We start from the raw sequence: 25,284 nt of genomic DNA, 5'->3' as shown, positions 1-25,284 counted from the left end.
CTATTTTACTCTTGCTCTGTCATGTTTGGTAGATCATCCAACGTCTCACTGACTCCACTCATGAGACGCAGCCACATATATTCTACCTTAGTCCGAGCTTCCCTATACTTCCAAAACCTCCGCTATCACCTTATTTATTTCTCAGACACAACATTACTCCCGTATTTCCTATCTGTCATCAGCCCTGAGACTTTCTTCTCATTATTGATCGACCATGCTTACGCCAACTATTGCCGTAAAAACTAGCTTTCTCTATGCCGCCGGGAATACACCAGCGACCAGCCTGACCAGATCAGTACCACAAGGCCAAGACGTAACTGTTCTGTCGCTTGGCTGTGGTGACCTGCGCAACATTCTTTACACAACATACCTTGAGAAAGGCTTGCGTGAGTACCAGTCAACCTTTCCTCACCACTTGAAGCTAATCAGATCAGCTCAGAGAAAAATTGACTTCACTTGTTGCGATGTCGTCGAAAAGATTGTTGGTATGTGGCTTGCCCTGCATCATAGCACCACACATGTTGACCAGAAATTAGCTCGCAATGCTTTCTTCTTGATCTTTCTGCTTGATGAGGATTGCAAGATGAGTGATGAACAGCTTTGGAATGTCTACTACCACTTTTTCGTGGACGAAGAGACTGCGAACATTGTATCAGATACTGCTACTAAGCTGCTAAGCGTCTCCAAATCCCTTGATGAATGGAACAGCAGTATATGGGGGAAATCTATCCGATTCTGCGATGCTGATACTCTGTCAGATGTCCGTCGTGTTTGGATGTCAATCAAAGCTGTGGCATCTAAGTGTCAATCCGATAGCTATATGGAGACATTTCAGCAGAACATCCAACCATCTAAGGACATCCACGAACAAAAGCTTGGTGAAGGGCGCACCAACTTGTCAGCTATGCGTTCCGCAGCGCCACTTTCAATACAAGCAGGAACAAAACTCGGGGATATATCCGCTCAATATTGGAAAAATGGTACAGTCACACCTCGCCAAGCCAAGGACAAGCTACCAAACCCGCTCCTTGCAAGTCTTCTCTCCGAGAACGATATTCTGCACTACGCTAGTGATCCAGTCTTGGGCTTTCATCTGGCCACGGCCTATGCTGCTCTTCTCGAAGGCTCTCCACTTGAGCCGAAGATCAGAGGAAAAGAATTTGTAGCCTCAGCTGCTGCTAAGACCCAGTTCAATGAATGGATCTCTGCTTTCAAGTCGTTGCAGAGCAATATTGTCATTCGCTTCGCCGTTGCGGATGCCTTGACACTCTGTCACAGTTTCCAGGCGGCGCATACAACAGCAAAACCAGCCAATCTATACCGGCGAACCTGGGACCCACGCCCATTGGTCTTGGATCCAAAGGACTATGGAAAGGGTGGTTCAGGGCCATCGGCGTTCGATATGATCGATACCTCAAACCTTTGCGACCACATCGGAGCCCTCAATATCCTCTTCGCAGCAGGGCCTCTTCTCAAAGACGAGCCGTGGGCGTCGCTTTTCACAGAATTGCTGATCAGGCCTGAGGGTGATCAGAAGAATGCTCTAGACAAGATTCTCTCTGGACATGCGCCGACCATCTCACTTCTGCTTGGTTTCAGTCCTGTGCAGTACTGGACCAATGCCAAGGTTGAGTCTCATGTTGACGAGATTTTCCTTGGACTCATGAACGAAGCAAAAGGAGAAACGCAAACCCGAAACCGACTGGCTTGGAAGCGAGACAACCAGTTTTCGGGCCAGGCCCGCCACGGGAAGCTGCATATCGACTCAAAGCAGCTTATCAAATTGCTCTCACCACTCTATGACTACATGTTTGAGGCTGAGAACATATCACAGTCAAATGTGGGACAGAGGTCAAACACGTATGGTCACTTTATCCGTACAAGCTTCGCTACCATGCTCAAGATTGTCATGGCCCGGGTTGCAACAGACTGGCCATCCATGTGCTCAGCTCTCATTGACTCCATTGCTCAAGACCATCGCTTTTTGCTGGCTAGCAATGGCATGCAAGACCTGTGCCTTCAGCTTCATCTTCTTGGTGTAAACACAGAACCATGGATTATCCAGGAGAGCAGAAGCATTCCCCAAAATGGAGGTTTCAATCGCTGGAAATCCCTGCCACCAGCAGTTGCTGTCACGGTAGTTGTACCTAGACCGGCCATTGCTCGATTGTATAAACATCAAAATAACCCTCTTGGGCTTGCATCACCGCCACTTGTTGGATCGGTGAGATCCAGTCATAACGCTACCGAAGGATGGCAAAATATATTTGGAGATATCCAAATTTCCTTTGGTAATGTTAAAACCAAGAAGATGTCTGATGAGGACGAGTTTCAAGTGGTTATTGAAAGAGATCGGGATGGATGGGCCGGAGATTCTCCTCTCGTTGCATCTTTCTATGTGCCCACTTCAACGCTGCAGAGCGAGCCCAACTCAGCATTGGTGGGACTCTGTGTTCCACCTACGGGGCAGAACTCCTTGATTTATGGTCCCATTCTGGGAATGACCATGACTGTCTTTGAAACGCGCACTGATGACAAGGCGAGCGTATTCGTGACAAAGCATTTACCCGGGCACGATGGTTATCCTGCTGTATGTAGTGCTGTGAAGCCTCTCGAGAATGCGGTAAACCAGGGCCAGGATGACAAGACCACCAAGATTCTGCTCGAGATATCACCTTCTGAGTCTGTCATCTCTACTGTTACTGGACACTTGGATATTACTTCGAAGAAAGGCAAGGGGTTCCTGAAGGATAAGGTCCCGATCGAGTTTCGCCAGAAGAGCCCCTTCGTCATTGATATTGTTTTCGGCAAGCATGATCTTATTTGCCCTCTCAACTTTCCGGTGCCTGTCATCAAGGATGGAATGAAATCTCGAGTTGCTCGAACGACAGGCTACATCGAATTGATAGCGCCACTGGCACAACCTGGGTCTTCTCCTATACTGCTGGATTTTGCATACCCTTCAGCGATCTCTTCGTCTGGCGTCCCGGCTTGTCTCAACATGCCGCACCTGAACCTCAACAACCTTCCTGTCATTGATTTGGAAAATAAGGACCGAAACCGATGGATGACAACATTGACATCAATGCAATTTTCAGCCCGAGAAAAATACCTACGTACTGTGCGCGACGAAAGCGGAATTTCACATGATCCTATGGTCAACTTCAAGGAATCTGTGTTTACCATGTTTATGATTGCTACTGGCTTACAGGCTGGCCAGACCGGTTTGTTTGCAATCAACCACCCGAAGCGAGGTGGTATTCACATGCTTGTTTTCGTCTCCGCCATCCGGATTGATGGCGATGCTGCATCTGTTGTTATTGATGCAGCTATTATCCCGTTCACGATGGAACTCATCACGTCGGGCCGGATGGAATCCTTCCTTCTTATTCTCCGGGAACTTGAATGTGGCAGTATCGATGTAGATGATGCAGAATTATGCCTTTGGAAGAAGGCTCTCCCATCTATGGTTGAGCGGTGCCGTACCTGGTCTCACAGCAGGAGTTGCGAGTATAAGAGTAAGGGGGCGACTATTCCACTGAGTCTCAAAGATGGTGAACAGGTTCTGTGCTCGTGTGGTAACGGGCTCCTACCAGAAAACTTCGTGTCTCTCCCTGAGTGGGAAAACGCAGCGCCGAATGCAGTCCGTATTGCAATCAGCCCGACTTATGCAATTCCGTTCAACGAAGAAGTCATTGACCCTGCTGATGTTCCCAAGATGCGGAACCCAGTGACTCGGGTAGAAAGATGTCGAAGCTGTGGAAAACCAGAGGACCAGGAGGGAGTTACTTTGAAGAAGTGTTCACGTTGTCAAAGGGTGAAATATTGCTCCGGGGAGTGTCAGAAGCGAGATTGGAAAAAGCATAGAGCGGAGTGTGACTAGACGAGATGAGTTGCAAGTGAATGTATACATTGGTCTGAAGTAAGCCAAAAGAGAGACTGGAATTGAGAGAAGGATAATTAAATAAAACAAAGAGAGACTTTGGATCTTAAATCGGTGTGCCAAAAAAGATGAATGAAAAGGGTTTTTTTTGCCCCTCCTCACACCCTAGTAGTAACCCTTAGCATGATTCAAGCTCGTAGACACATTGGATGAAGGAAGGTAAGTTGGATGGTAAAGGTCTAGGATGTATATTGGAGAAGAGTGAATGATAGACCGGAAGGACCTTAATGGCCTCTGCAGAAACGACTTAGTTATGATATCGGAATAGCTTCATATATCCTTTGAGAAAAATCTCATCTGATTGGTTGCTCACCGAGCCCCTCGGTTCTCACCTTACACCGCTTTCCACCCCTTGGAGGGGCAGAAAAAATGTCCCAGCCTAGCCCATCCGCTATTGCCTGTGACCAGCTGGTGCAAGCTTGTGCGATTACGAAATCGCGAAACCTCGTACACCAGCACCGCTTTTTCAAGCCTCGACCTATTTGATCTCGACATAGCCTTCGTGCCCACTGAGATCTACAATCATGTCGGCAGCACAACTCCTCAACCCCAAGGCCGAGTCCCGAGTACGTCGATACCAATAAACTATAAACCCCCCCGCAGCCAAAGTGGCCTTGCCTTGCAACCTGCTAACCCGCTTGTCGCAGAGGAGGGGCGAAGCTCTGAAGGTCAACATTAGCGCTGGTGAAGGCCTACAGGATGTTTTGAAGTCCAATCTGGGCCCTCTGGGCACCATTAAGATGTGCGTATTATCAGAATTCTCATATGGTGATGTGAAGCTAACAGTCTCAGGCTTGTTGACGGTGCGGGACAGGTACAAACTCCTATCAAAATACCCCACGACGACCCCTAAACTGACCGACACCCCCAGATCAAGCTGACCAAGGATGGAAACGTTCTCCTCCGAGAGATGCAAATACAAAACCCTACCGCCGTTATGATTGCTCGAGCAGCGACCGCTCAGGACGATATTTGCGGTGACGGAACCACCTCTGTGGTTATGTTGGTTGGCGAGCTTCTCAAGCAGGCAGACCGATATATCTCTGAAGGACTGCACCCTCGTATCATCACTGATGGCTTCGAGGTTGCCAAGGTTGAGGCCCTTAAGGTGAGTTTGTTACCTCGCCCCCCTGAAACTTTGGCTCAACGTCGTAGTTCCTCGACTCTTTCAAACTCGCCAAGGAAGTTGACCGAGAACTCCTCCTCAATGTCGCCCGAACCTCGCTCGCCACCAAGCTCAACTCGACTTTGGCCGCCAAGCTTACACCCGATATTGTCGATGCCGTTCTTGCTATTTACCAGACTCCCGCAAAGCCCGATTTGCACATGGTGGAGATTATGAAGATGCAGCACCGAACAGCCGCTGACACTCGGCTGATTCGTGGACTGGCCCTTGATCACGGTGCTCGTCACCCCGATATGCCTAAGCGACTCGAGAACTGCTACATTCTCACCCTCAACGTCAGCCTGGAGTATGAGAAGACTGAGATTAACTCCAGCTTCTTCTACTCTAGCGCTGAGCAGCGTGATAAGCTTGTTGAGAGTGAGCGTCGATTCGTCGATGCCAAGCTCAAGAAAATTGTCGAGCTCAAGAAGGAGCTTTGCGGTAACGACGGTACAAAGAACTTTGTTGTTATCAACCAGAAGGGTATCGATCCTCTTTCTCTTGATGTTCTTGCCAAGAACAATATTCTTGCTCTCCGACGGGCCAAGCGAAGGAACATGGAGCGTCTTCAGCTTGTTTGCGGTGGTGTTGCTCAAAACAGCGTTGACGACTTGTCTGAGGATGTTCTGGGCTGGGCTGGCCTTGTCTATGAGCAGACGCTCGGCGAGGAGAAGTTCACCTTTGTTGAGGAGGTCAAAGACCCTAAGTCTGTTACTCTGATGATTAAGGGACCCAACGCCCACACCATTGCTCAAGTGACAGATGCTGTCCGAGATGGTTTGCGAAGTGTATACAACATGATTGTCGACAAATCTGTTGTTCCTGGTGCTGGTGCTTTCCAGGTTGCCTGTGCTTCTCACCTCAAGAGTGATGCCTTTGGCAAGTCCGTCAAGGGCAAGGCCAAGTGGGGTGTTGAGGCATTCGCTGATGCCCTTCTTATTATTCCCAAGACTCTGGCTGCCAACGCCGGTCTTGACATCCAGGATGCTCGTAAGTTTACTAATTCCCAACCATTCACGGCCAATATCTAATTTGCTATAGTTGCGGACTTGCAGGATGAGTATGCTGACGGCAACGTCGTTGGCCTTAACCTCGAAACCGGTGAACCTATGGACCCTGAGCTGGAGGGTGTCTTTGACTCTTACCGAGTTCTGCGAAATTGCATCGCCTCCAGCTCCAGTATCGCATCTAACCTCCTTCTATGTGACGAGTTGTTGAAGGCTCGACAGATGGGTAGAGCAGGCGGACCTGGGCCCGGCATGGATGGACCTAATGATCACATGTAGGAGATACCATGTTAAAATTGAGGCTAGACAAAAGGCTCTGGGGCGTAATATACACAATTACGACTTATTTTATGACTCAAGCATGTTTTTAGCATTTGTAATATGTAGGTAGTCTACATGAGTGCATCATGTATTGATGGTTTGTAGTCGAACATTTCCATTGATGCGCTAAGCCCCGCATTGTGACAACTTTTTGCAAAGAAAAAAAATACTTACCCCACCACCAATCACTTAAAACAAGCCCATTAATATCAACACCATGGCCTCTTACGATTCCGATTCCTCGGACGGCGAGTTTGAGGAGACAAATGTGCTCCTGGGATATGCTTCTAAAGACGCAGACGAAGACACTGTCAGCAAACTCGGTGGCCGTCCCGTACGTCTTTGGCTTGTCCCGCACCAGACAAAACTGTACCGACTAACAACGAAATCAGGACTGGTTAGACGAGAATGCTCCCAGCGCAGCCTACGCACGATGCAAAGTCTGCAAGGATTTTATGGCATTGATTCTGCAGCTCAACGGCGAACTCCCCGAACGATTCCCTGAGCATGAGCGACGAATTTATGTCTTCGCGTGTAGAAGACAGACTTGCCGGCGCAAAGACGGCAGCATCCGCGCACTGAGAGGTCTGCGGGTGTGGAAGGAGGAGGCATCCAAAGAGCCCAATGAAGAGAAGAAAGTTGAGGAAGAAAAGCCAAAGAACGATGGACCTGGATTAGGAGAGACTCTGTTTGGCTCCAAGGGATTGGGAAGTGCTTCTGGCGCAAACCCATTCTCTAGCAATGCGAACCCATTCAGCACTTCCAACAGTTCTGGAAACCCATTTAGCTCTGGATCTGCGAACCCATTTTCCTCTTCGACTTCCCAGCCTGAACCTGCCAAATCTGTCTCTCCTGAGCCAGCAACAACAGCCCTCAGCAAAACATTCGCAGAGTCTCTCAATATTAAGGATACACCGGCGTCGCCACCTCAACCTTCAGAGCCTTGGCCCGCCGAAGATGCTCAGGCCCAGCCATATCCTACTCTGTATCTAGCTGACGCCGATTTCGAAACTCTGGATCCGACACCCACGAATGTTCCCACCAACGCCCGTCTTGAAGATGCTGATGCCGCGGAACCTTCTATACTGGACCGCGAGGCTTTCGAGTCGAGCATGGACGCTACGTTTCAGAAGTTTGCAGACCGTCTGGCGCAAAACCCTGAGCAAGTTATTCGTTATGAGTTTGCAGGCACTCCTCTCTTGTATTCAAAGAAGGATGCTGTTGGTGAGGCTGTGAACAAGGGTGCTATCCCTCGGTGCCCCAACTGTACGGCGAGACGAGTTTTTGAGGTGCAGTTGACACCAAACGCTATTGCAGAGCTTGAGGCAGACGACATGAGTTTGGAGGGCATGGAGTGGGGTACGATAATTGTTGGTGTATGTGAGAAAGATTGCTCGCCTCGAGGAACACCAGTTGGAGAGGTTGGATACCTTGAAGAATGGGCTGGCGTGCAATGGGAGGAGCTGTCCAAGGGGAAATAAATACCAGGACAATTTGGAAAATAAATATAGCGAATCAAAAGCACTGTAATCAAGCCACATTGTCGGTCTACATGAGCCAGATACGATGTAGTAAATCGCAAAGTTCTATGCATTTCTAGATCCTTGGATTGCTCTGCAATAACATGTCCGATTAAACGCCTAGTTTTTGTAACCCCCGCCATGCTACCATGTGAGCCCTTCCTAACCCCTCCGCATCATCAATCGTGATGTCCGAATCCAATCAGATGGTGGGGGAAGTGCGCGAAAAATCCCTTGTGATCCGCTAAAACTCTCATCAAAAAGCTCAAACAGTGTCCTCCCACGACCGTCGGATTACCCTGGAGAACTGCTCGACGTTGACGTCCTCACGGATCTCAGCCTTCTTGGCCTCGTTGTCAGGGTTTGAGGGAACCTTGACGTTGCCGTCACTTTCGACAGTCCAACCACAAACCTCGGTAACGAACTTCTTGGTGGCATCCTCGTTGAGACCGAGCCATGACTCGAGATGGGTGATCTGGAGCTCACGGAAAGCCTGGGAGACGAGAAGGGCGATCCGGTGTCGAACGACGTCCTCAAAGTCAGGAATGTCGGCAATCAAATCGGCAACCATGTCGTCGTCGAGATCGGCCCAGAAACGGGAGTACTGAGCACCCTCGAGCTGACCGTTGAGGGATCGGAGCTTGGTGATAGCTTCGCCGAGGTCGCCAGTGACGGCAGCGGAGGGGTTGATGAGGTGGAGAGCGAGAGAGAACTGTGCGGAGGGGAACTGGGTCATTGTCTTGACCAAGACGTTGGTGATCACCTCATCCTTGATACGGTCGGGGTTGAGCTGGTATCTTGAGGAAGTTAGCCTCGAGTCGAGCAGTGATGATGCCAAAGGTTGGAGTAATTGGGCATTTCAGTTGCACTAAAGTTGACTTCAGGTGCGGCCAAGTTGAGAACAACCCGCCACACTAGTCAGGTAATAGGAAACGTTGACAAACGGTCATCATATAAGAGCCCGAGGTGTGCTGTATATATATAGTAAAAACACTCACAGTTTCAGCAGTGTTCGGTTGGCGTTGCAGTCAGTGAATTTCTGCTCGCATTGGTCTTGGAGATAGGTCTCAAGGGCGCCGACAGCCTCGGGGTTGTATCGTTCGAGTCCGTTGATGATGGACGAGATCTCGCTAGGCCTCTCAGGCGGATCTTCACCGTTCATTATGGCTGATTTATAGGGAGAGGAGGGGTCGTTATGAGGGGTGATGTTCTGGGGGAGAGGGAGGTTCGCGATGGTGGGGCAGAGCGAAGATTTCGACGGTTGTGTGAGTGAATCGCTTGTGCGTGCCAAAATGGTTTAGCGGGCTGGTTCCTGATTTTCGAAGCTCTTTAACTCAGTCACGTGCCTTCGCGCCAACGTCGTCATAGAGCTGCCGCGTTTATACTTGTTGATTAAAAAGGACGTGAAGGGGCGTATTTCTCTATTTACATAAGCTTTGTGGTGGAATTACTTTGTCTCTCCTCTGAAATTCTTCTCTTTTTAGGGGTGGTAGTCTCAGTCAACCTAGGCGTCAATGCAAATATGCCCAGTCCAACCAAGAAACGGAAGCTCAACAACGGCACCAAATCATCAACACCAGCCCGTGGTCTTGAGTACTTCTTTTCAAAGCAAAAGCAGAATGACACAGATTCGAGTAAAATTCCAAAGACAGAAGGAAATGCTGAAGGTACATCAAGTGATGCTACTACAGAATTAACAGACGAGGAATTAGCCAGGAAGCTTCAGGCAGAATGGGACCAGGAAGTTGCCAACACACCACAGAACACACTACAAGCACAGACACTTGAACTCCCAAGCAAACACAATGAATCAGTCTCTCGAGATGAAAGTCCTAGTCCTGCAGGCCCAAAGCCGAAGCCCCCAGTCACCCTCCCAACGGCTCTCAACAAGCCTGGTACACTCACCTCTACAAAACCTACACTCAGCCTTCAGGCAGCAGGCATGGCTGAAGATACGACTACTACATCGATACCTCTCGACGAATCTCCTCTAACATTCGACCCATCTGAGTATCTGGACCAACTGAAGGAGCACTGGGCATCTGAAGGCGGCAATGCGTCATATGCCCTTCTCACACGCTGCTTCATTCTCATTAACGGCACTACAAGCCGGATTAAGATTGTAGATACTCTTGTAAACTGCTTAAGAGTTCTTATTGAGGGAGATCCAACAAGCTTACTACCAGCTGTATGTCTAAATCCACATCCCTTGAGCTACTCTGACTTTCGCAGGTATGGTTGGCAACAAATGCAATTTCACCTCCTTATATCTCCATGGAACTCGGACTGGGTGGCTCAGCGATATCAAAAGCATTGCGGAACGTTTGTGGACTAGACAACCGAGCTTTAAAGGCCATTTATGACAAATTTGGAGATGCGGGAGATGTGGCTTTTGAAGCCAAGAAAAAGCAGAGCTTCACTCTCAGAAAACCAAAACCCCTCACGATCAAGGGTGTCTATGAAACTTTGGTGAAGATTGCCAACAGTCAAGGGCAGGGCAGTTCCGAAACCAAGCAAAGATTGGTTGATCGATTACTGCAAGACGCTCGCGGTGGTGAAGAGAGTCGATTTGTCGTACGGACACTTTCTCAGCATGTAAGAAAACCATTTAGATACTCACTGTTATCTTCTAACAGGCAATAGTTGCGTATTGGTGCTGTGAAGACAACGATGCTGATCGCTTTATCACGGGCCTTTTTGCTCTCACGCCCACCAGGGGCTGACTTCCCTCTTAAATCAGTATCTGATCTTGCAAAGCTCAAAAAAGAAGATTTGGCTGAAATTTGGGGTCGGGCTGAGGAGATAGTCAAGGCCTGCTTTGCGAGACGCCCGAACTACAACGACATTGTGCCCGTTCTCCTGGAAATTGGAATTTCCGAGGAACTACTAATACGATGTGGTCTTACCATGCATATACCGCTACGACCTATGCTCGGGAGCATCACCAGAGACCTGTCCGAGATGCTCACAAAGCTACAGGGCCGAGACTTTGCGTGCGAGTTCAAGTATGACGGACAGAGAGCGCAAATACATTGTGATGAGAGTGGAGAAGTCAGCATCTTCTCGCGTCATTTGGAGGTCATGACAGACAAATATCCTGATTTGGTTGAGCTGATACCTAAGATACGCGGAGAGGGCGTTGATAGCTTCATCATGGAAGGCGAAGTTGTCGCAGTTGATCGTGAAACCGGTGAGCTCAAAAATTTTCAAACGCTCACAAATCGAGCAAGAAAAGATGTCGATATCGGAAGTATTACTGTGGACGTATGCATGTTTGCGTTCGACTTGATGTATTTGAACGGGCAACCATTGCTAGATCGGCCCTTTCGAGAAAGAAGAGAGCTTCTACGATCACTCTTCACAGAAATACCGCACCACTTTACTTGGGTACAGAGTCTTGACGCTACATCTGCGGACTCCGAATCTGTTCTGGAGTTTTTCAAGGCAGCCACGGATATCAAATGCGAGGGTATCATGGTAAAGATCTTGGATAATTTACCCACAGTGCCATACACAGAAGAGGCAGATGACGATGGGCCAGATGGGACCAACAAATTGCTAACACCAAAGTCTAAGTCCAAAGGAAAAGGAAAATCGAAAGGAAAGAAAGACGAAAATGGGGAGACCAAAACGAAAACAAGACGTAAACCATTACTGGCCACCTACGAGCCAGACAAACGACTTGATTCCTGGCTCAAAGTCAAGAAAGACTATAACTCGAGTTTTGATACTCTCGACCTTATTCCTGTCGCCGGGTGGCATGGGCAAGGACGTAAGGCGAAATGGTGGTCACCTATTCTCATGGCCTGCCGTAACGAAGAGACCGGATCCCTGGAGGCAGTATGCAAATGCATGTCTGGATTCACAGATGCATTCTACAAGGCCAATCGGCAATTTTATGACGATGGCGAAGAGAGCGGCGAACCCAAGAACACCAGAACTAAACAACCCGCCTTCGTCGAATATTCAGGTCCAAGACCAGATATCTGGTTCGAACCACAAGAAGTGTGGGAAATGGCATTTGCAGATATCACATTGAGCCCGACTTATACTGCAGCGATTGGTCTCGTGAGTGATGAGAGAGGACTAAGTTTGAGATTTCCAAGATTTATGAAGAAACGGGAGGACAAGAGTCTTGAAGAGGCGAGCACGAACGATTTCTTGGCTGGTCTTTGGCGAAAACAAGAAGCCAAAGCGGAAACCACCAAGGGTGAGACAGGGGCAGAAGCAGAAGAGGCGGAAGAAGCCGATGATTGATTGAGTCTCAGCTATCAATATTGATTAATATTAATGATCAAAACGGCATGCTCTAATTATTCGAATGACATCTTTGAATGCACAATGATGATGATCTGTCCATCATTTACCAGCATTTAACCTTTGTGCGATGAGACTGAAAACAGCAATTGATCCCATGAAAAGGACGGCGTTATAGAACTGCTTTCGATCAGTATGTGTCGCTGAGACAAACCGGAGGACGACCCACCGCTTTTCTGGAGACATCTCGTTCTTCGTCATCTGTTCGCGACTCGATAAAGAGTCGACGAAGGTTTGGCAGCGCCTGTTTATTTTCTTAGATCTCGTTATCCTACGGGAACAAAGACAGCGTTCTTCACCATTGTATAGCTTAGCCGATTTGGTGAGAACTCTTATTCCAGGGATCCCAGACGATAATATGGCTTCATCGAGAATAGGTATTCCCTTTTCTTCGTGTATGTGATTGGTGCCTCTCGAGACTCGCGATGATGTTGAGATCCAGTTCAACAAGAGCTGATAAAGGGTGACTAAGCCTGGGCTATATGCATTGAAGGTGGCCAAAAATAAATTGTTAGCCATTGAAGCCACGCTACACGCGAACGGCAATCAGGCGGAAGTTTAGAGTTAGGGGGTAGCCTAGCCTCGATCCACTAACTGGAGCTTACAGGGTCGCTGTAAAACGCCCCCTTTGGTCCATGGTTTGGGCTGCGACTCAGTGGCCTAGACCTATCTTCGTGGCCTTGGCATATTTGGTGACAGTTACGTCTGCCTTGTTCATACCCAGATCGATCAACTCCTTTTCCGATTATCTCGACGACGTCGCGTATCTTAGACGCATCCTCCGATACGCGATATAATCGGTGGATGCAGGCTTCGACACTTGAGGACAAGTAGCTTGTACTCGGCCTGACCAATTCGACTAGACTGTCACCGCCGTCTTCGACAACTCAATCTCTCGTTCCTCTCTAACCTTCGACCTCCTGCCCCGTGCCCCTCCAAGAACCTCGACGATGGCGGTAAATCGCATTCGCGGCGCCTTTGCCGTGCCTCGAAAGGGCGAAACCTTTGAGCTGCGCGCTGGCTTGGTTTCTCAGTATGCGTACGAGCGCAAGGAGTCGATTCAGAAGACCATCATGGCCATGACGTTGGGCAAGGATGTGTCGGCACTCTTCCCAGATGTGCTCAAGAACATTGCGACCGGCGATCTAGATCAGAAGAAGCTTGTATACCTCTACTTGATGTACGTGGATGAAGCTGGATAGCTACAGAGCTGTCTGCCCTAGCTCTATAGCTGTCAACTGTTCGTGGGGTAAGATGAAGAGCTGACACGATAGCCAGGAACTACGCCAAATCGCATCCCGATCTTTGCATTCTCGCCGTTAATACATTTGTTCAAGACTCCGAAGACCCAAATCCGCTGATACGAGCACTGGCAATCCGAACAATGGGATGCATCAGAGTGGACAAGATGGTGGATTATATGGAAGAGCCCCTGAGGAAGACACTGCGGGACGAATCACCCTACGTTCGCAAAACAGCTGCCATTTGCGTCGCCAAACTCTTCGACCTCAATCCTCAGATGTGCATCGAGAACGGCTTCCTGGAGGCCCTTCAGGAGTTGATTGGTGATCCCAACCCCATGGTTGTCGCCAACTCAGTGACCGCTTTGTCTGAGATCACCGAGACGGCGCCCGAGACGAGGGCACTGATTGTCACGCCTGTGACGTTGAAGAAGTTGCTTATGGCCCTTAACGAGTGTACCGAATGGGGAAGAGTCACTATTCTGACAACCCTGGCCAACTACTCTGCGTCAGATCAGAAGGAGTCGGAGCACATCTGTGAGCGTGTGGCACCTCAGTTCCAGCATGTTAATCCTAGTGTGGTTCTTGCTGCTGTCAAGGTTGTCTTCATCCACATGAAGGCTCTCAACCCTGAACTTGTGAGATCATACCTCAAGAAAATGGCTCCTCCCTTGGGTACGTATATGACTACGAGATATTGAGGTTCCACACTGACCGAATCCAGTTACCTTGGTTGCTTCGCAGCCTGAGGTCCAATACGTCGCTCTGCGAAACATTGATCTCCTGCTCCAGGCTAAACCAGACATTCTGAGCAAGGAGATGCGCGTCTTCTTCTGCAAATACACTGACCCTCCCTATGTTAAGCTTCAAAAGTTGGAAATCATGGTTAGGATAGCAAACGAGCATAACTACGAACAGCTCCTCGCTGAGTTGAAGGAGTATGCCCTTGAAGTCGATATGGATTTCGTCCGAAGAGCCGTCAAGGCAATTGGCCAAGTAGCCATCAAGATTGAGAATGCCGCCGAGAAGTGTGTTGCAGCTCTCGAGGATCTCATCTCTACCAAGGTCAACTATGTTGTCCAAGAGGTGATTGTCGTTATCAAGGACATTCTGCGAAAGTACCCTGGCTACGAGGGTGTTATTCCTACACTTTGCAAGCATATTGATGAATTGGACGAGCCCACTGCCCGCGGATCTCTCATCTGGATTGTTGGAGAATATGCTGAGAAGATCAACAATGCAGACGAGATTTTGGAGAGTTTCGTTGAGTCCTTTATGGAAGAGTTCACGCAGGTAAGTCACATAATAATGGTCATTAGGCTTGAACTGACAGAATTCGCAGACGCAACTGCAAATATTGACAGCGGTGGTGAAGCTGTTCTTGAAGAAGCCTGGAAGCAACCAAGGCCTTGTCCAAAAGGTTCTTCAAGCAGCGACAGCGGAGAACGATAACCCTGATATCCGCGACAGGGCATATGTCTACTGGCGTCTTCTCTCCTCTGATCCCGAAGTTGCTAAAGTGAGAAATTCGTCTGAAGGATCATCAGAATAGTTGCTAACTACGTTTCTCAGAACATTGTTCTATCTCAAAAGCCCACGATTACGACAACCATGACAAGCCTTCCTCCGGCCCTTCTGGAGCAGCTCCTCACCGAACTTTCTACTCTAGCTTCTGTCTACCATAAGCCTCCCGAGTCGTTCGTGGGTAAGGGTCGTTTCGGTGCCGATGAGATCCAGCGAGCAGCTATCCAAGAACAACGACAAAACGCTGCCGAGAACCCTATCGCTGCTTCAGTTGCTGCCGCTTCATCCAACGGATCTGGTGGTGCTCCTCAAAACAATATTGAGAATTTGTTGGATATCGACTTCGATGGCGCCGCGCCTGCATCTCAAGAACAGAACAGTGCTTCAGCAACTCCCGATAGAGTGGCCAGCCCATCCGCTGGTGCGCCTTCAGGTGCCATGGCTGATATGATGAGCATGTTTGATGCGCCGGCGCAGGCTTCTGGAGCTCCTGCACCTGCTGCAGGTCCCAACAACAACATGAATGACTTGATGAACGGTTTCGAAGGATTGAACTTTGGTGGCTCGTCAGCAGGCGAGCCCCTACCAGCAGCAATGCAGCTACAACAGGCCCAAGGAGGCGCTCCTCAACAGCCCAAGAAGGACAGTGAAGATTTGCTGGGTCTTTTGTAGATGCATAAACGTATACATGAATTTCAAGCCAAGAGATGGTCATTGGTTCACGGGAGTATGGAGACGCGCTGGTAGGAAAAGAAGATGGATGCCTTCATGGAGGTTATGGTGTTGGCGCATACAAACACATCTTGTTGTTTCCGCGTTGTACGCTTGCCAAATAAAGATGCTCTAATTATAAACTCGATTCCTTGGTTTTCTTGTTACTTCGTGATGTACAGCGGCGTAAAGACCGCTTACGTACGGATATCGTTATCTAGACCCTCCGTTACATACTCGCCCTACCATCCCTATGCCTGTCGCGTGCCCTTTTTATGCAGAAACTCCATGTAGTATAACCCCGACATCGTGGAAGATAAAGAAAAGGTGATCTATGGCTGCGCTTGCGCGGTGTCGTTGGCTGCGCTCGTCTTTGCGTACTCCTCAGGTGTCTGGCACTTGGCGGTCCAGGCGTGAATAATGGCGATTTCGTCCTTGAGGGCGGCGTTGACGAGGCGGTGACGCTTGAGAGAGTTGAGGCCCTGGAATTGAGGAGAGACGATGACAGAGTTGAAGGCTTGACCACAGCCGCCTACAATATCCTCATGTTAGCTATGTCGGATTCTACGCCGTGATCGGCTTGGAGGGGTTCGCGGGGTAGAGTAGAGTAGAAAAGAACTGACCAGACATGTCTGTGACTTCAACGTGAGTAGCTTCGAGGCGCTGCTTGATGGCCTCACGTAGGGACTCGTCTGTGATTTGCGACATCGTTCTGACTGGAGAAAGGAGGATATTAAGGTATGGAGCTTGTTGGAGGTAGTAGAACGAAGTAAGAGGTTGATTGATTGATTGATTGATTGATTGATTAGATATCAATCGTGGGGTAAAATGCACAGTGTGAGTCGGCATCTGACGCTGAGCCGCCGTCCACGGAAAAAACGCAGATCACTCATACCACTTAAAGTTCAGCAGTGAGTCATCTATGGAAGTTGACAGAGTTTATCTGGGATTTTATTGCTCCTTTGCGCTTTAACTTTTCAATCCTATTCAAACTATTTGAGATCATTGACATCCAAGATAGTAAAAGGATCCTTGTCGTACTTGCTCACAACAACCTCCGCCTCGGGAACATTCTCCTTGATAGCAGCCTCTAACTTGGGCTTAAGCACTTCTTGAAGATACCCTCTTTCAGAATTGCTGTGAAAGACCTGGACAAGTGTTTGTCCCTGTTGAATAGCTCTCAAAGCTGAGTGATGGCTGGTCTCGCCAGTCACCAAAAGATCAACCTCAGCCTTCTTGAGCACATCATACCCGCTACCAGCGCAAACACCAAAGCTGCTAATCTTGGTAGTCTTGGCATCAGCACCAACAGGACTTGCTACCATAACGTGCTTGAGACCGCCGAGTTTCTCAGCTAGACGAAGAATGATCTCGGAGAGAGAAACAGCATTGTCGAAGCGGCCGATGGCACCATAGCCTGCGCCAGAGTGACTGGAGGGAGCAGTGCTACAGGGGATCGCGACAGAGCGTTGGCTTTGGTGAGGGCCAGAAACGATATCTGCAAGCCATGTGTTGAGTCCTTCAGGGGCGGCATCGACTGCCGTGTGAGGGCAGTAGACAGCAATACCAGCCTTGGCAAGGCGTAGAAGAGTAGCTTGCTGAGGATCCTTGTTGGTAATGGACTTGAGGCCTCCAAATATGAAGGGATCTAGCATCGTTTTAGCGAATTCCAAAATCCGACTCAAGATATGCGATGAAGACTTACGATAGCTAACAATGACACTAACATCCTGCTCAATAGCATCAACGGCGACTTGGTAGGTCAGGTCATTGGTCACCAAGACCTTCTTTGACTTCTTGACATCATTTTCTGAGTTCCCTACCAAGAGCCCAACGTTGTCCCAGCTTTTGTCTGCGATTTCCTCAGGGTATAGCTTCTGCATAGCTGCAACTACTGCCTTTGTGAAGGTTGAAGATTCAACCTGCCAGGCGCCCCAAGCACCATTGTCGGCCATCTTGAGTGACGAGTTGTTTAGAGAGTGACAAGAAGAACAGAATCTTCTTGTGTTTACAAGAGGAAAAGCCCTTGTAAGAGGTGAGCTAGGAAATCGAGCTGAGCTTGAGATTGTCGTAAGTAGTCTGTTCAATCTCAGAACAGAGCCTCTCATAGCAAATGTGCTACAAATGAGTGATATGTGATGCTCAAACGTTAACTTGGTCTTGAATGCAGCCTGTTAGGGGTCTCTATTACCAATTGACAGTGCAAGGTGCAAGGCTCACTCACCAGCAATTCTCTCGTTTAGCTTCACATAGGTAAAGCTAGAAGCTGTGGGAGCTTGAAGCTAAGTGCAGAAACTGTATGGTGGAGGAGGGCCAAGTGAGCTCATACTGTGTGTGCTCGCATTCTACACTGTCTATTAGGTCCAGAAAGTAAGGTAGCTTCCGGATGAGCTATGACTTGGCAAAACAGAAACGCTGTGATCTAAATAGACTCCTTTCACGATAGAGAGTCACAGGAATTTAGAAAATCATTCATTCATTAACCCTGGGTAGTGATAATATGTTACAATAAGTCATTAGGTATATTTCGTAACCTGCAGTTCATGACCGTCCGTCTTTTGACACACGGCTATCTCTTGATCGTCTTTCATCTCTTGATAGTCGTTCGTCCCTTGATATCCTTGGACTTGGAGCGCTGCTCTTATTATCGACTAGTCTCAACGCCTCATCACCCTCTTCAATGCACTCTTCGACGTCAGTGCCGCCCAGTCCTTTCTCTTTCCATGATTCTAGCAGTTTTCGTGGCATCACCCACTCTTTGCGCGCTTGCGCTATCTTTCCCTCACTAACAAGAGCACGTAATCTTTCAGGTGTCGCTAGAACCTGTGCTGCGAGTTCTCTTGTCCGCTGTTGTCTGGTTGCTGCGTCTCGTTTCTTGCCCTCCTCAGAATCTGGTGAGGGAACGGTTTCCCGAAGGGCATCTCGGATGGAGGATGCTTGGCTGTAGATTTGTGCGATTGCCGGGTCGAGTGTTGAGGCCATAGGATTCAGAGGATCCATATTTGCTCTCATCTAGTCACGATTGTCAGTATCGCGACTCTTCAAATAGTAGCCCATGAACGTACCTTGCGAATAGTCTCTGTTGCTGTAATAAGCTTACTGTAATTGTCGTATACCAAAGCCTTCTTCTCCGCATCCAGCGCGCGCACTTCTCCCACAACTCGTGTATATAGCCTCAAAAGCTCCTCAAGACTGCTCTTTTCAACAATCTTGGCGACATATTCATCGGCGTTGAAGTCAGGGGCATCGATCTCTGTAGCTGGGACTTCAGAATCGGGAATCTCTATACGAGGGGCCGAGGCGCGCAGATTGTAGTACTCGCGGAGAGCAGCGCGATTGGAAGACGTTTTGCGTTGCTGTTGCTGAGGGGGGCCAGGAGGCTGTGTAGGTCCTTGTGTGAGGACGGGAGACGCCAGTGCGGACCGGGAGGTTTCGAAGGAGGGACGGTTGGAGTTTGTGGGAGTACGGCGAGGAGGATCGCGTGGTGAGGCTATTGTAGACATTTCTGCGACTTGTCGAAGTTCGGAGACGAAAGATGAGGATGATCGTGGCCGGAAGCGTAGCGAGCTCGGTTTGAAGCTGAGCTGGAGGTTAACAAGGCTGACCTGAGCTTGACACGCTGGAGGACCGTTAGTGGTTGTCACTGGCTGATGACCTACAACCCAGGGGCACGGCACGCTAAATTTAGGGGATGCTCCACTCTGAGCCACTGGAACGTCATTCCCTTCACAAGGCTGAGTACGAGCTGCATCTTAGGTTTCTCAACACCAAAAGATCAATATTGTGATGGTATACCAGTAACAAAAAAATGGATCTCGTCGGCCAACTTCGTGCTTCAATATTGGCACAAAACCTTCCTCATCCCTCAACTGCGTTTCTCAACTCACTTATAACCACCCGCTCACCTCCACCACCACTTCCTTCTCTGTTAGCCACTGCCAAAGCTCGATTGCTGGCAGCGGATTTGACTAGCAGTACAATCATAAGCACAGGTTCTCTTCAGAGTTTCCCCTCTGATGCGGGCTCTACAGAATCTCGTGAGAAGCGTGTCCCGAGACCTGTACATGTGCAAGTGCTCGATATCGAGAATCTTGCCTCGAGTCGCTGGGAACAGGTTGAAGAGATGGAGGCTGTGGCTAGGGGTGAGGCAACTCGTGGAAGAGAAGTTGTTCGTGTTACAGCAGAAGACGATGATGAAGATGGCATTGATGGTCCAACCCAGCGACCCCCAGCTTCTCGGAATACAGCTGGCCCAAAACCAGCAGGAACGAATGCGACGCATAGACTCGTCCTGCAGGATTGCAAAGGAACAAAACTCTTTGCCCTTGAGCTACGACGTTTTGACAGTATCGGAGTTGGTAAGACTCAGATTGGAGAGAAGATCTTACTCAGGGCTGGGACGGTGATTGCCAGAGGAATGATCTTATTGGAGCCAGATAAGTGTGTTATGCTTGGCGGAAAGATTGAGGCCTGGCAGAAAACATGGGTCGATGGAAGATTGGCGAGATTGAAGGAGGAAATAAGACAAAATGAAAGACTGGCATCGTGAGGGGCTAGTGGATTTAGATTTGATACCCCTTTTCCAACAGCTTTGTACATACAGTCATCCGATGGACATACTTCTATGACGCTATATGCTACATGTTGATTGTGTTCCAAACTATCCTCGTACAGATCTGCATTCGTTAAATGCCCTCAGTAGCAGCGGCCAGCGATGTCCAGCCACACTGTTCCCAAGGCGCCAAGAACGCTGCTCGCTGAGCATCTCCAGCAGTAGATGTTCCAGCATATGCCTTTGCTAGATCCTGTGCTTCCAATAACCCCTTTGGAGGAATGCCCCTTGCTGCGACCTTGAGCGCCATCTGAGCCGCGTACTCATCGCCTGTAGATTGGGCCAGAGCAGACCAACCATGAGGTAGGTCAGGGTAGAGCATGATATCTGTCTGTACCTGTGTTCTCATATCCTCTTCCGTGCGTCCTTCTCCAAGCGTGGCAATGGCCCGTAGTACTTCACCAATGTGCGACTGCTCTGAGGCTGTTACCTTGTGATTGGTGCGAAGACCGTTAAGTTCTTCGACAACTGCTTCCAAAGAATCCTCGTCATTGTCCAACAAAGCCACCACACCAAGAAGAAGAACTGACTGTACGTGTTCGGGATGTTTTTCGATCACCTCAAACAGTGCTTCACGAGCTCTCTCTCGAGACGACTCGGCTCCCTGAGCCCAAAGCACTTGAGCCAACAAGCATACAGCATCGGGGTTGCCATCAGACTCCTCCAGAGCAGACTCAAAATACGTGATCGCTTCATCGAACTGGTTGTTGTAGTACTGTGCCAATCCTACAGTAAGATGTGCAGACAAGCGAGCTCTCTTGCGTTGTTCACTTGAGAGCTCGTTCTCTGCCTCCTCGCTGCTCAAGCCTAGTGCTAGCTCGCCACACTCAACTGCCTTCTCGTATGAACCAGAAGCGAGGTATGCTCGTGCTAGATCCGTTTTGGCCAGAGCAAACTTGGCGAGACTTTGAGGGGATTCGGTGCTTTCGTAATCGGCCTCAACGCTCGAGGAGATCTTTTCTAGTGCATCAACAGCACGGCTGCTCTCTCTGGTACGCTCTTGAAATAGTGTCGTCAAGTGACCAAATGCCAGGTCATCGGATTTGAGGCTTTGATATTGATTGAGAGCGAAAAGTGGTTGAATGAGCGATTCAACGTTAATTTCATTGGGAGGCGATGAAAGAATATGATCGAAGAGGGAGCTTGAGTAGTGACGCCTGGTAGGTACTGAAGATGCATCTGCAATCTCCATTGCGTGGGTGAATAGTCCTCGGGCTTCTTTGGTATCACCATGAAGAAGAGCCACAAATCCTTGTCCTAGCCAAGCGTGTGCATAGTCAGGGTCAGTTGACTGGGCCCTCGTGAAGACCTCGTTAGCCAGCTCAACATCTCCGGACAAAAGGGCGAGAGTTCCCAAATTCGTCCAGGCCGCAGGGCTTCTCTCGTTTAGGTACAGACTTCGGGCGAAAGCATGCTGTGCTACTGTAGGGTTGATCTCGCTGGTTACTACACCAAGGGCATTCCAAAACTCCGAATTTCCAGCTTCTAACTCGATAGCACGCTTGAATGACCTCACCGCAGCTTTGACGTAGCTGCTGGACTTCTTCCTGATCTCAGATGGCAGGCAAATATGCGCACGATGTTCTGCCCATCCCAAATTGTAATAAGCCACGGCTTGCGCGTGGCGATCATTAGACGAAATGTGAACGCCTTGCTTGTGGCACAAAATCGTAGCGTGGATACATCGGGTGAGATCAACCCCAGGCTGCTCATCATCTGCATACAAGCCCTTTGCGAAGACCACATCAGTGCCAACCTTGTCAACACTGGCGAAAATCTCATAAGCGTCCTGTGAGCCCTTCTTGAGAAGCTCACTAATGGATTCGCAGGGCAAATCACGCGTGCGACTCTGAACAGAAGAGAAGACAGAGCATGCATCAGCTATGGCTTTCCAGAAGTTGAAAGTCTCAATAACACTGCCTTCGGTTGTCTTTGCATACTCAATGGTCTCGGTTGCAAGCTGGACTGCTTTTCCGAAAAGTCCTTTCTCGACAGATGAGAGGGCGTTGTCGACTGTTGTTTGTAGCAAGGCGATAATAACACCCTCCTCCCCAGGGTGCGTCTCAATGACGGACCTGTAGAGAGCGATAGATTCGTCATACTCGCCCAGTTCACGCTTGATGTTAGCAAGCATATACTTGGTAAACCAGGTGTCTCCAGAAATATCTGCTTCAGTTTCTTCCTCCAGCCTTTGTGCATTCAGAATAGCCTTAGTGGCAGCGATGTGCCGACCGGAACTGTGGTAGCTCTCCCCGAGACCGACCCAGGAATGGTAATTTTCGGGGCTAATACGAAGCGCTGCTTGGAAAGACACAATAGCCTTATGGAAGTCTTGCTTATTGAGCTCAGCCACGCCGAGTGCAGCAAATGGCCAGCTAATGCCCTTCCTCTTAGATCCTGGTGGCGGCTTTACCTTGCCAGAGTCAACAACTCGGCGGGCGACGAGCTCGACTCTATCCCAGTCTCCGTCGTCCGCAAAAGAGCGTGCAAGTCTTTCGGCTGCAACCACTTCGGCATGAGACAGCTCCAGTGCTTTCTGGAAGCAACGTCGCGATCTGCCTTTATCCTTCGCATAGTCGGCATAGTATGTTCCTAGGTACGTGTATGTGGGTGCGTAATTGAGGTTGTTGTTCAGGGCACTAAGCCAGTATGCGTACGCGGACTCTCCTTTTCGTTGTTTTCGTGCAGCCTTACTGGTATCGATGTTCCAGAGGCATACTCCCAGGCGATGCTGCGTCTCACCCAGCAACTCCTTTGATGCAGTGCCTTGTTTTTCCAGCGGCTCCAGACATTCGTGCAGTTCATCCTTTGCGGTTTGCCAATCTCCCTTGAGTGCTTTGACCCAGGCGGCCTCAGACTTTACCCTGATGTTTGTTTGATCACGTTCCAAAGCCCGAGTAAGATACTCGATAGCTTCATCGTACTCCTCTTCTTCCTCGTAAATCAGACCAACACCGATCAAGGCGGAAGTGGAGGTGTTATCCCGCTCGAGAACTTTGTCGAACAGCTCCTTCGCCTCTTTGTGATGTCTGGGGGACTGGTAATAGACTAGTGCTGTTCCGAGCGAAAGGTAATAAGAGTCTTCGGCATTTGCGAATGAAAGGCCTGTCTTCTTACGCTCCTGTGTTAATAGAGCCAATCCCTTGCGCATAAGCTCAACAGTACTCTCATACTCTCCAATGTGAAGAAGATATTGGCCAGTGAGTCGGTACGCGAGAATAGAATCAGCAGTAGTAATGCCTTCGGTTATCATGATGAGTCGATCCTCATCGGTCAAAGGAACCACAAGGGTAGGGACTCCACCATCGTCGTCGTCGGAACTTTCGTCTGACTCATTCAGGGCTGCCTTCGCCTTTTCCTGTGGCTTCTCCGGTGGGAATGGTGAGATTGGGCTTGTCAGGTAGCTTGTGATAACTTTGTAAAGATCACTGTCGGGAAAGAATGAACAGTAGGCTCGGAGGACATCCACGTCCCATTCTCGAATCTCCTTCTTGTCCTGCCACTCTATAGAAATATCCCAAGCAAGCTTGTAAGGATATTTTATGGCAACCATGCCGTTGGCAAGATCGAGCACTTTCTGACGTTCAGCGTCCTTTTCAGCGCCCGTTGGAGCGACCAGGAGACGATCATAACAAAGCTGGAGAAGCTTTTCTTCATACTGCCGTCTCAAATCATCGTCATTTGTCCAGTTGATGAGTTGTCGATATATGTGCTCAAGTTTACTCTGGCTGTAAACTTCCCGCTTGGCGTCAAGGGTGACCTCGGTGAGTTTAGCACCCAGTTTGGTTCGTCGCTCTCCGATGAGAGTATTTATCCGGTGTTTCTCAGCCTTCTCTAAGATGTGCGCTATCGTCTCATATGTCTTTGCTGGGTGAGGGAACCGGCCCTCAAGGATAGGGTATAGAGGGCTTTCCGGGAGTTGGATCGAAAGTGCTTCAGCATATTGTGTCTCATCACCTTGAACTCTTGCAAAGTCTATAAATTTGTCCACAACATCTTGACACTTGTACATATCATCAGCATCTCGATGAATCTGCGCCAGATTAACGACTGCCTGGTGGTAATCTGCCAGCTTCTTGTTGCTTTGCTTCTCAAAGAGCTTGATCAAACCCTGCCATGCTTGTGCCTCCTGGGGACGAAGCCACGTCGCAGATCGATAAGTCTCCTGAGCTAGGTCAAGCCTGTCCTTTTTATCTAAGGCAAAGGCTAGGAAAATGTGACTGGAAAGGTTGTCAGCTTGAGCCGATCATGGCGGGGTACTGCAGCTCTTTGTTGCACATATTTGGTATTCTCACGCTTGGTAGTTCTTGGGATCCTTTTCCAGTAGCTCCTTTGCCTTGCTCACCGCATCGTCAAACTTTTGCTGGCGAATAGCATCGTTAATGGCCTTGAGGGCTGCCTTTGTCCCTGACATGATGGCTAGATTTCTGTTGTGTTGGAGGGTACCCCCACCAAGCTTGTGGGAGCTCCCTTTGCTCTCTTAATGCTTAAAGCTGAAATTTGTGGCAGTCTTTCAGATATCTCAGCCAGCGAAATAATTCAATCGAGTGAGGTCGACAAGTCCAAAAGACAACGCTCAAAAGTACATCGAGTGAATGGATCATACACTCATTAGCCAGGCTATTGCAGGTGGAATTGCTCTGTGGATGAATTATGTCATTCGAAGCTCACTGATAGCCGAAGATGTCCCGCCTACGTCTTGGGTCCCACCTCACCAACCTACTTTAGCACTATCTGTAGAGTACCTTAGATATATGAGTAAGGTATGTTGCCTTTCTTGTCAAGCTTTCATCTATCTTAATAGTTCCTGTATATTCAATATTTGGTATAGATTACAACTTCGCGATGTCCCCACATGGTCTCATACAATCTTCGGGAAGAAGGTTCAAACATATTCGAAAATAGCGTTAAATCACGAGCTAT

The 25,284-nt window shown here is 49.0% G+C and overlaps 11 protein-coding genes across 15 annotated transcripts; 6 read left to right on the top strand and 5 right to left on the bottom strand.

Annotated features, from left to right (window-relative positions):
* Positions 1-122: 122 nt before the first annotated feature.
* Positions 123-4,049, top strand: FOIG_03257 (uncharacterized protein). The gene is made up of 3 exons (XM_031201042.1): positions 123-386; positions 435-485; positions 537-4,049. Exons 1-3 carry the CDS (start codon positions 215-217, stop codon positions 3,881-3,883), a joined length of 3,570 nt encoding a protein of 1,189 aa, XP_031068566.1. The 5' UTR covers positions 123-214; the 3' UTR covers positions 3,884-4,049.
* A 260-nt stretch (positions 4,050-4,309) lies between these two features.
* On the top strand, positions 4,310-6,603 carry FOIG_03256 (T-complex protein 1 subunit zeta). 2 transcript variants are annotated; one of them, XM_031201040.1, is made up of 6 exons: positions 4,310-4,509; positions 4,591-4,685; positions 4,736-4,757; positions 4,815-5,051; positions 5,099-6,098; positions 6,150-6,603. In XM_031201040.1, the coding sequence occupies exons 1-6, from the start codon at positions 4,468-4,470 to the stop codon at positions 6,392-6,394; spliced, it is 1,641 nt and encodes a 546-aa protein (XP_031068564.1). In that variant the 5' UTR covers positions 4,310-4,467; the 3' UTR covers positions 6,395-6,603. The 2 variants fall into 2 exon arrangements, with proteins under 2 accessions (XP_031068564.1, XP_031068565.1); XM_031201041.1 differs by having other exon boundaries at positions 4,736-5,051.
* A 2-nt stretch (positions 6,604-6,605) lies between these two features.
* FOIG_03255 (uncharacterized protein) lies at positions 6,606-8,028 on the top strand. Its single transcript, XM_031201039.1, has 2 exons — positions 6,606-6,770; positions 6,829-8,028. The coding sequence occupies exons 1-2, from the start codon at positions 6,654-6,656 to the stop codon at positions 7,915-7,917; spliced, it is 1,206 nt and encodes a 401-aa protein (XP_031068563.1). The 5' UTR covers positions 6,606-6,653; the 3' UTR covers positions 7,918-8,028.
* On the bottom strand, positions 7,306-9,243 carry FOIG_03254 (eukaryotic translation initiation factor 3 subunit K). The gene is made up of 2 exons (XM_031201038.1): positions 8,955-9,243; positions 7,306-8,753 (listed from the first exon to the last, which is right to left on the bottom strand). The coding sequence occupies exons 1-2, from the start codon at positions 9,116-9,118 to the stop codon at positions 8,222-8,224; spliced, it is 696 nt and encodes a 231-aa protein (XP_031068562.1). The 5' UTR covers positions 9,119-9,243; the 3' UTR covers positions 7,306-8,221.
* A 70-nt stretch (positions 9,244-9,313) lies between these two features.
* FOIG_03253 (DNA ligase 1) lies at positions 9,314-12,326 on the top strand. Its single transcript, XM_031201037.1, has 3 exons — positions 9,314-10,144; positions 10,189-10,551; positions 10,600-12,326. The coding sequence occupies exons 1-3, from the start codon at positions 9,479-9,481 to the stop codon at positions 12,211-12,213; spliced, it is 2,643 nt and encodes an 880-aa protein (XP_031068561.1). The 5' UTR covers positions 9,314-9,478; the 3' UTR covers positions 12,214-12,326.
* Positions 12,327-12,816: 490 nt separating this feature from the next.
* On the top strand, positions 12,817-16,014 carry FOIG_03252 (uncharacterized protein). 2 transcript variants are annotated; one of them, XM_031201035.1, is made up of 5 exons: positions 12,817-13,453; positions 13,552-14,189; positions 14,239-14,807; positions 14,857-15,033; positions 15,087-16,014. In XM_031201035.1, exons 1-5 carry the CDS (start codon positions 13,224-13,226, stop codon positions 15,708-15,710), a joined length of 2,238 nt encoding a protein of 745 aa, XP_031068559.1. In that variant the 5' UTR covers positions 12,817-13,223; the 3' UTR covers positions 15,711-16,014. The 2 variants fall into 2 exon arrangements, with proteins under 2 accessions (XP_031068559.1, XP_031068560.1); XM_031201036.1 differs by having other exon boundaries at positions 14,857-16,014.
* FOIG_03251 (BolA protein) lies at positions 15,749-16,572 on the bottom strand. The gene is made up of 2 exons (XM_031201034.1): positions 16,373-16,572; positions 15,749-16,281 (listed from the first exon to the last, which is right to left on the bottom strand). The coding sequence occupies exons 1-2, from the start codon at positions 16,455-16,457 to the stop codon at positions 16,082-16,084; spliced, it is 285 nt and encodes a 94-aa protein (XP_031068558.1). The 5' UTR covers positions 16,458-16,572; the 3' UTR covers positions 15,749-16,081.
* Positions 16,573-16,602: 30 nt separating this feature from the next.
* Positions 16,603-18,071, bottom strand: FOIG_03250 (uncharacterized protein). 3 transcript variants are annotated; one of them, XM_031201032.1, is made up of 3 exons: positions 17,974-18,071; positions 17,455-17,908; positions 16,603-17,397 (listed from the first exon to the last, which is right to left on the bottom strand). In XM_031201032.1, exons 2-3 carry the CDS (start codon positions 17,855-17,857, stop codon positions 16,742-16,744), a joined length of 1,059 nt encoding a protein of 352 aa, XP_031068556.1. In that variant the 5' UTR covers positions 17,858-17,908; positions 17,974-18,071; the 3' UTR covers positions 16,603-16,741. The 3 variants fall into 3 exon arrangements, with proteins under 3 accessions (XP_031068556.1, XP_031068557.1, XP_031068555.1); XM_031201033.1 differs by having other exon boundaries at positions 16,666-17,397; positions 17,455-17,920; XM_031201031.1 differs by having other exon boundaries at positions 16,666-17,397; positions 17,455-18,071.
* Positions 18,072-18,208: 137 nt separating this feature from the next.
* Positions 18,209-19,385, bottom strand: FOIG_03249 (uncharacterized protein). The gene is made up of 2 exons (XM_031201030.1): positions 18,815-19,385; positions 18,209-18,761 (listed from the first exon to the last, which is right to left on the bottom strand). The coding sequence occupies exons 1-2, from the start codon at positions 19,250-19,252 to the stop codon at positions 18,291-18,293; spliced, it is 909 nt and encodes a 302-aa protein (XP_031068554.1). The 5' UTR covers positions 19,253-19,385; the 3' UTR covers positions 18,209-18,290.
* Positions 19,386-19,511: 126 nt separating this feature from the next.
* FOIG_03248 (uncharacterized protein) lies at positions 19,512-20,423 on the top strand. Its single transcript, XM_031201029.1, has one exon. It carries the CDS (start codon positions 19,558-19,560, stop codon positions 20,296-20,298), a length of 741 nt encoding a protein of 246 aa, XP_031068553.1. The 5' UTR covers positions 19,512-19,557; the 3' UTR covers positions 20,299-20,423.
* FOIG_03247 (uncharacterized protein) lies at positions 19,512-25,042 on the bottom strand. Its single transcript, XM_031201028.1, has 2 exons — positions 24,657-25,042; positions 19,512-24,581 (listed from the first exon to the last, which is right to left on the bottom strand). Exons 1-2 carry the CDS (start codon positions 24,773-24,775, stop codon positions 20,435-20,437), a joined length of 4,266 nt encoding a protein of 1,421 aa, XP_031068552.1. The 5' UTR covers positions 24,776-25,042; the 3' UTR covers positions 19,512-20,434.
* Between the last annotated feature and the right edge of the window lie 242 nt (positions 25,043-25,284).

Source organism: Fusarium odoratissimum (genome assembly GCF_000260195.1).
Source record: "Fusarium odoratissimum NRRL 54006 unplaced genomic scaffold supercont1.4, whole genome shotgun sequence".
Lineage (NCBI taxonomy): Eukaryota > Fungi > Ascomycota > Sordariomycetes > Hypocreales > Nectriaceae > Fusarium > Fusarium odoratissimum.
This window is presented reverse-complemented; position numbering and strand designations above follow the sequence as displayed.

Coding starts and splice junctions, on each gene's coding strand:
- FOIG_03250 (XM_031201032.1), bottom strand. CDS start 17,857: ATGAGAGGCTCTGTTCTGAGATTGAACAGACTACTTACGACAATCTCA. Junction 17,398..17,454: donor TAGTGTCATTGTTAGCTATC/GTAAGTCTTCAT, acceptor AAACGATGCTAG/ATCCCTTCATATTTGGAGGC.
- FOIG_03257 (XM_031201042.1), top strand. CDS start 215: ATGCTTACGCCAACTATTGCCGTAAAAACTAGCTTTCTCTATGCCGCC. Junction 387..434: donor ATACCTTGAGAAAGGCTTGC/GTGAGTACCAGT, acceptor TAATCAGATCAG/CTCAGAGAAAAATTGACTTC. Junction 486..536: donor TGTCGTCGAAAAGATTGTTG/GTATGTGGCTTG, acceptor ACCAGAAATTAG/CTCGCAATGCTTTCTTCTTG.
- FOIG_03256 (XM_031201040.1), top strand. CDS start 4,468: ATGTCGGCAGCACAACTCCTCAACCCCAAGGCCGAGTCCCGA. Junction 4,758..4,814: donor TTGTTGACGGTGCGGGACAG/GTACAAACTCCT, acceptor CGACACCCCCAG/ATCAAGCTGACCAAGGATGG. Junction 6,099..6,149: donor TCTTGACATCCAGGATGCTC/GTAAGTTTACTA, acceptor AATTTGCTATAG/TTGCGGACTTGCAGGATGAG.
- FOIG_03253 (XM_031201037.1), top strand. CDS start 9,479: ATGCCCAGTCCAACCAAGAAACGGAAGCTCAACAACGGCACCAAATCA. Junction 10,145..10,188: donor CAACAAGCTTACTACCAGCT/GTATGTCTAAAT, acceptor TGACTTTCGCAG/GTATGGTTGGCAACAAATGC. Junction 10,552..10,599: donor TACGGACACTTTCTCAGCAT/GTAAGAAAACCA, acceptor AACAGGCAATAG/TTGCGTATTGGTGCTGTGAA.
- FOIG_03252 (XM_031201035.1), top strand. CDS start 13,224: ATGGCGGTAAATCGCATTCGCGGCGCCTTTGCCGTGCCTCGAAAGGGC. Junction 14,808..14,856: donor TTATGGAAGAGTTCACGCAG/GTAAGTCACATA, acceptor CAGAATTCGCAG/ACGCAACTGCAAATATTGAC. Junction 15,034..15,086: donor CTGATCCCGAAGTTGCTAAA/GTGAGAAATTCG, acceptor TACGTTTCTCAG/AACATTGTTCTATCTCAAAA.
- FOIG_03248 (XM_031201029.1), top strand. CDS start 19,558: ATGGATCTCGTCGGCCAACTTCGTGCTTCAATATTGGCACAAAACCTT.
- FOIG_03247 (XM_031201028.1), bottom strand. CDS start 24,775: ATGTCAGGGACAAAGGCAGCCCTCAAGGCCATTAACGATGCTATTCGC. Junction 24,582..24,656: donor GATCCCAAGAACTACCAAGC/GTGAGAATACCA, acceptor CAACCTTTCCAG/TCACATTTTCCTAGCCTTTG.
- FOIG_03249 (XM_031201030.1), bottom strand. CDS start 19,252: ATGTCTACAATAGCCTCACCACGCGATCCTCCTCGCCGTACTCCCACA. Junction 18,762..18,814: donor CAACAGAGACTATTCGCAAG/GTACGTTCATGG, acceptor AATCGTGACTAG/ATGAGAGCAAATATGGATCC.
- FOIG_03255 (XM_031201039.1), top strand. CDS start 6,654: ATGGCCTCTTACGATTCCGATTCCTCGGACGGCGAGTTTGAGGAGACA. Junction 6,771..6,828: donor GCAAACTCGGTGGCCGTCCC/GTACGTCTTTGG, acceptor CAACGAAATCAG/GACTGGTTAGACGAGAATGC.
- FOIG_03254 (XM_031201038.1), bottom strand. CDS start 9,118: ATGAACGGTGAAGATCCGCCTGAGAGGCCTAGCGAGATCTCGTCCATC. Junction 8,754..8,954: donor AACCGAACACTGCTGAAACT/GTGAGTGTTTTT, acceptor AACTTCCTCAAG/ATACCAGCTCAACCCCGACC.
- FOIG_03251 (XM_031201034.1), bottom strand. CDS start 16,457: ATGTCGCAAATCACAGACGAGTCCCTACGTGAGGCCATCAAGCAGCGC. Junction 16,282..16,372: donor TGAAGTCACAGACATGTCTG/GTCAGTTCTTTT, acceptor AGGATATTGTAG/GCGGCTGTGGTCAAGCCTTC.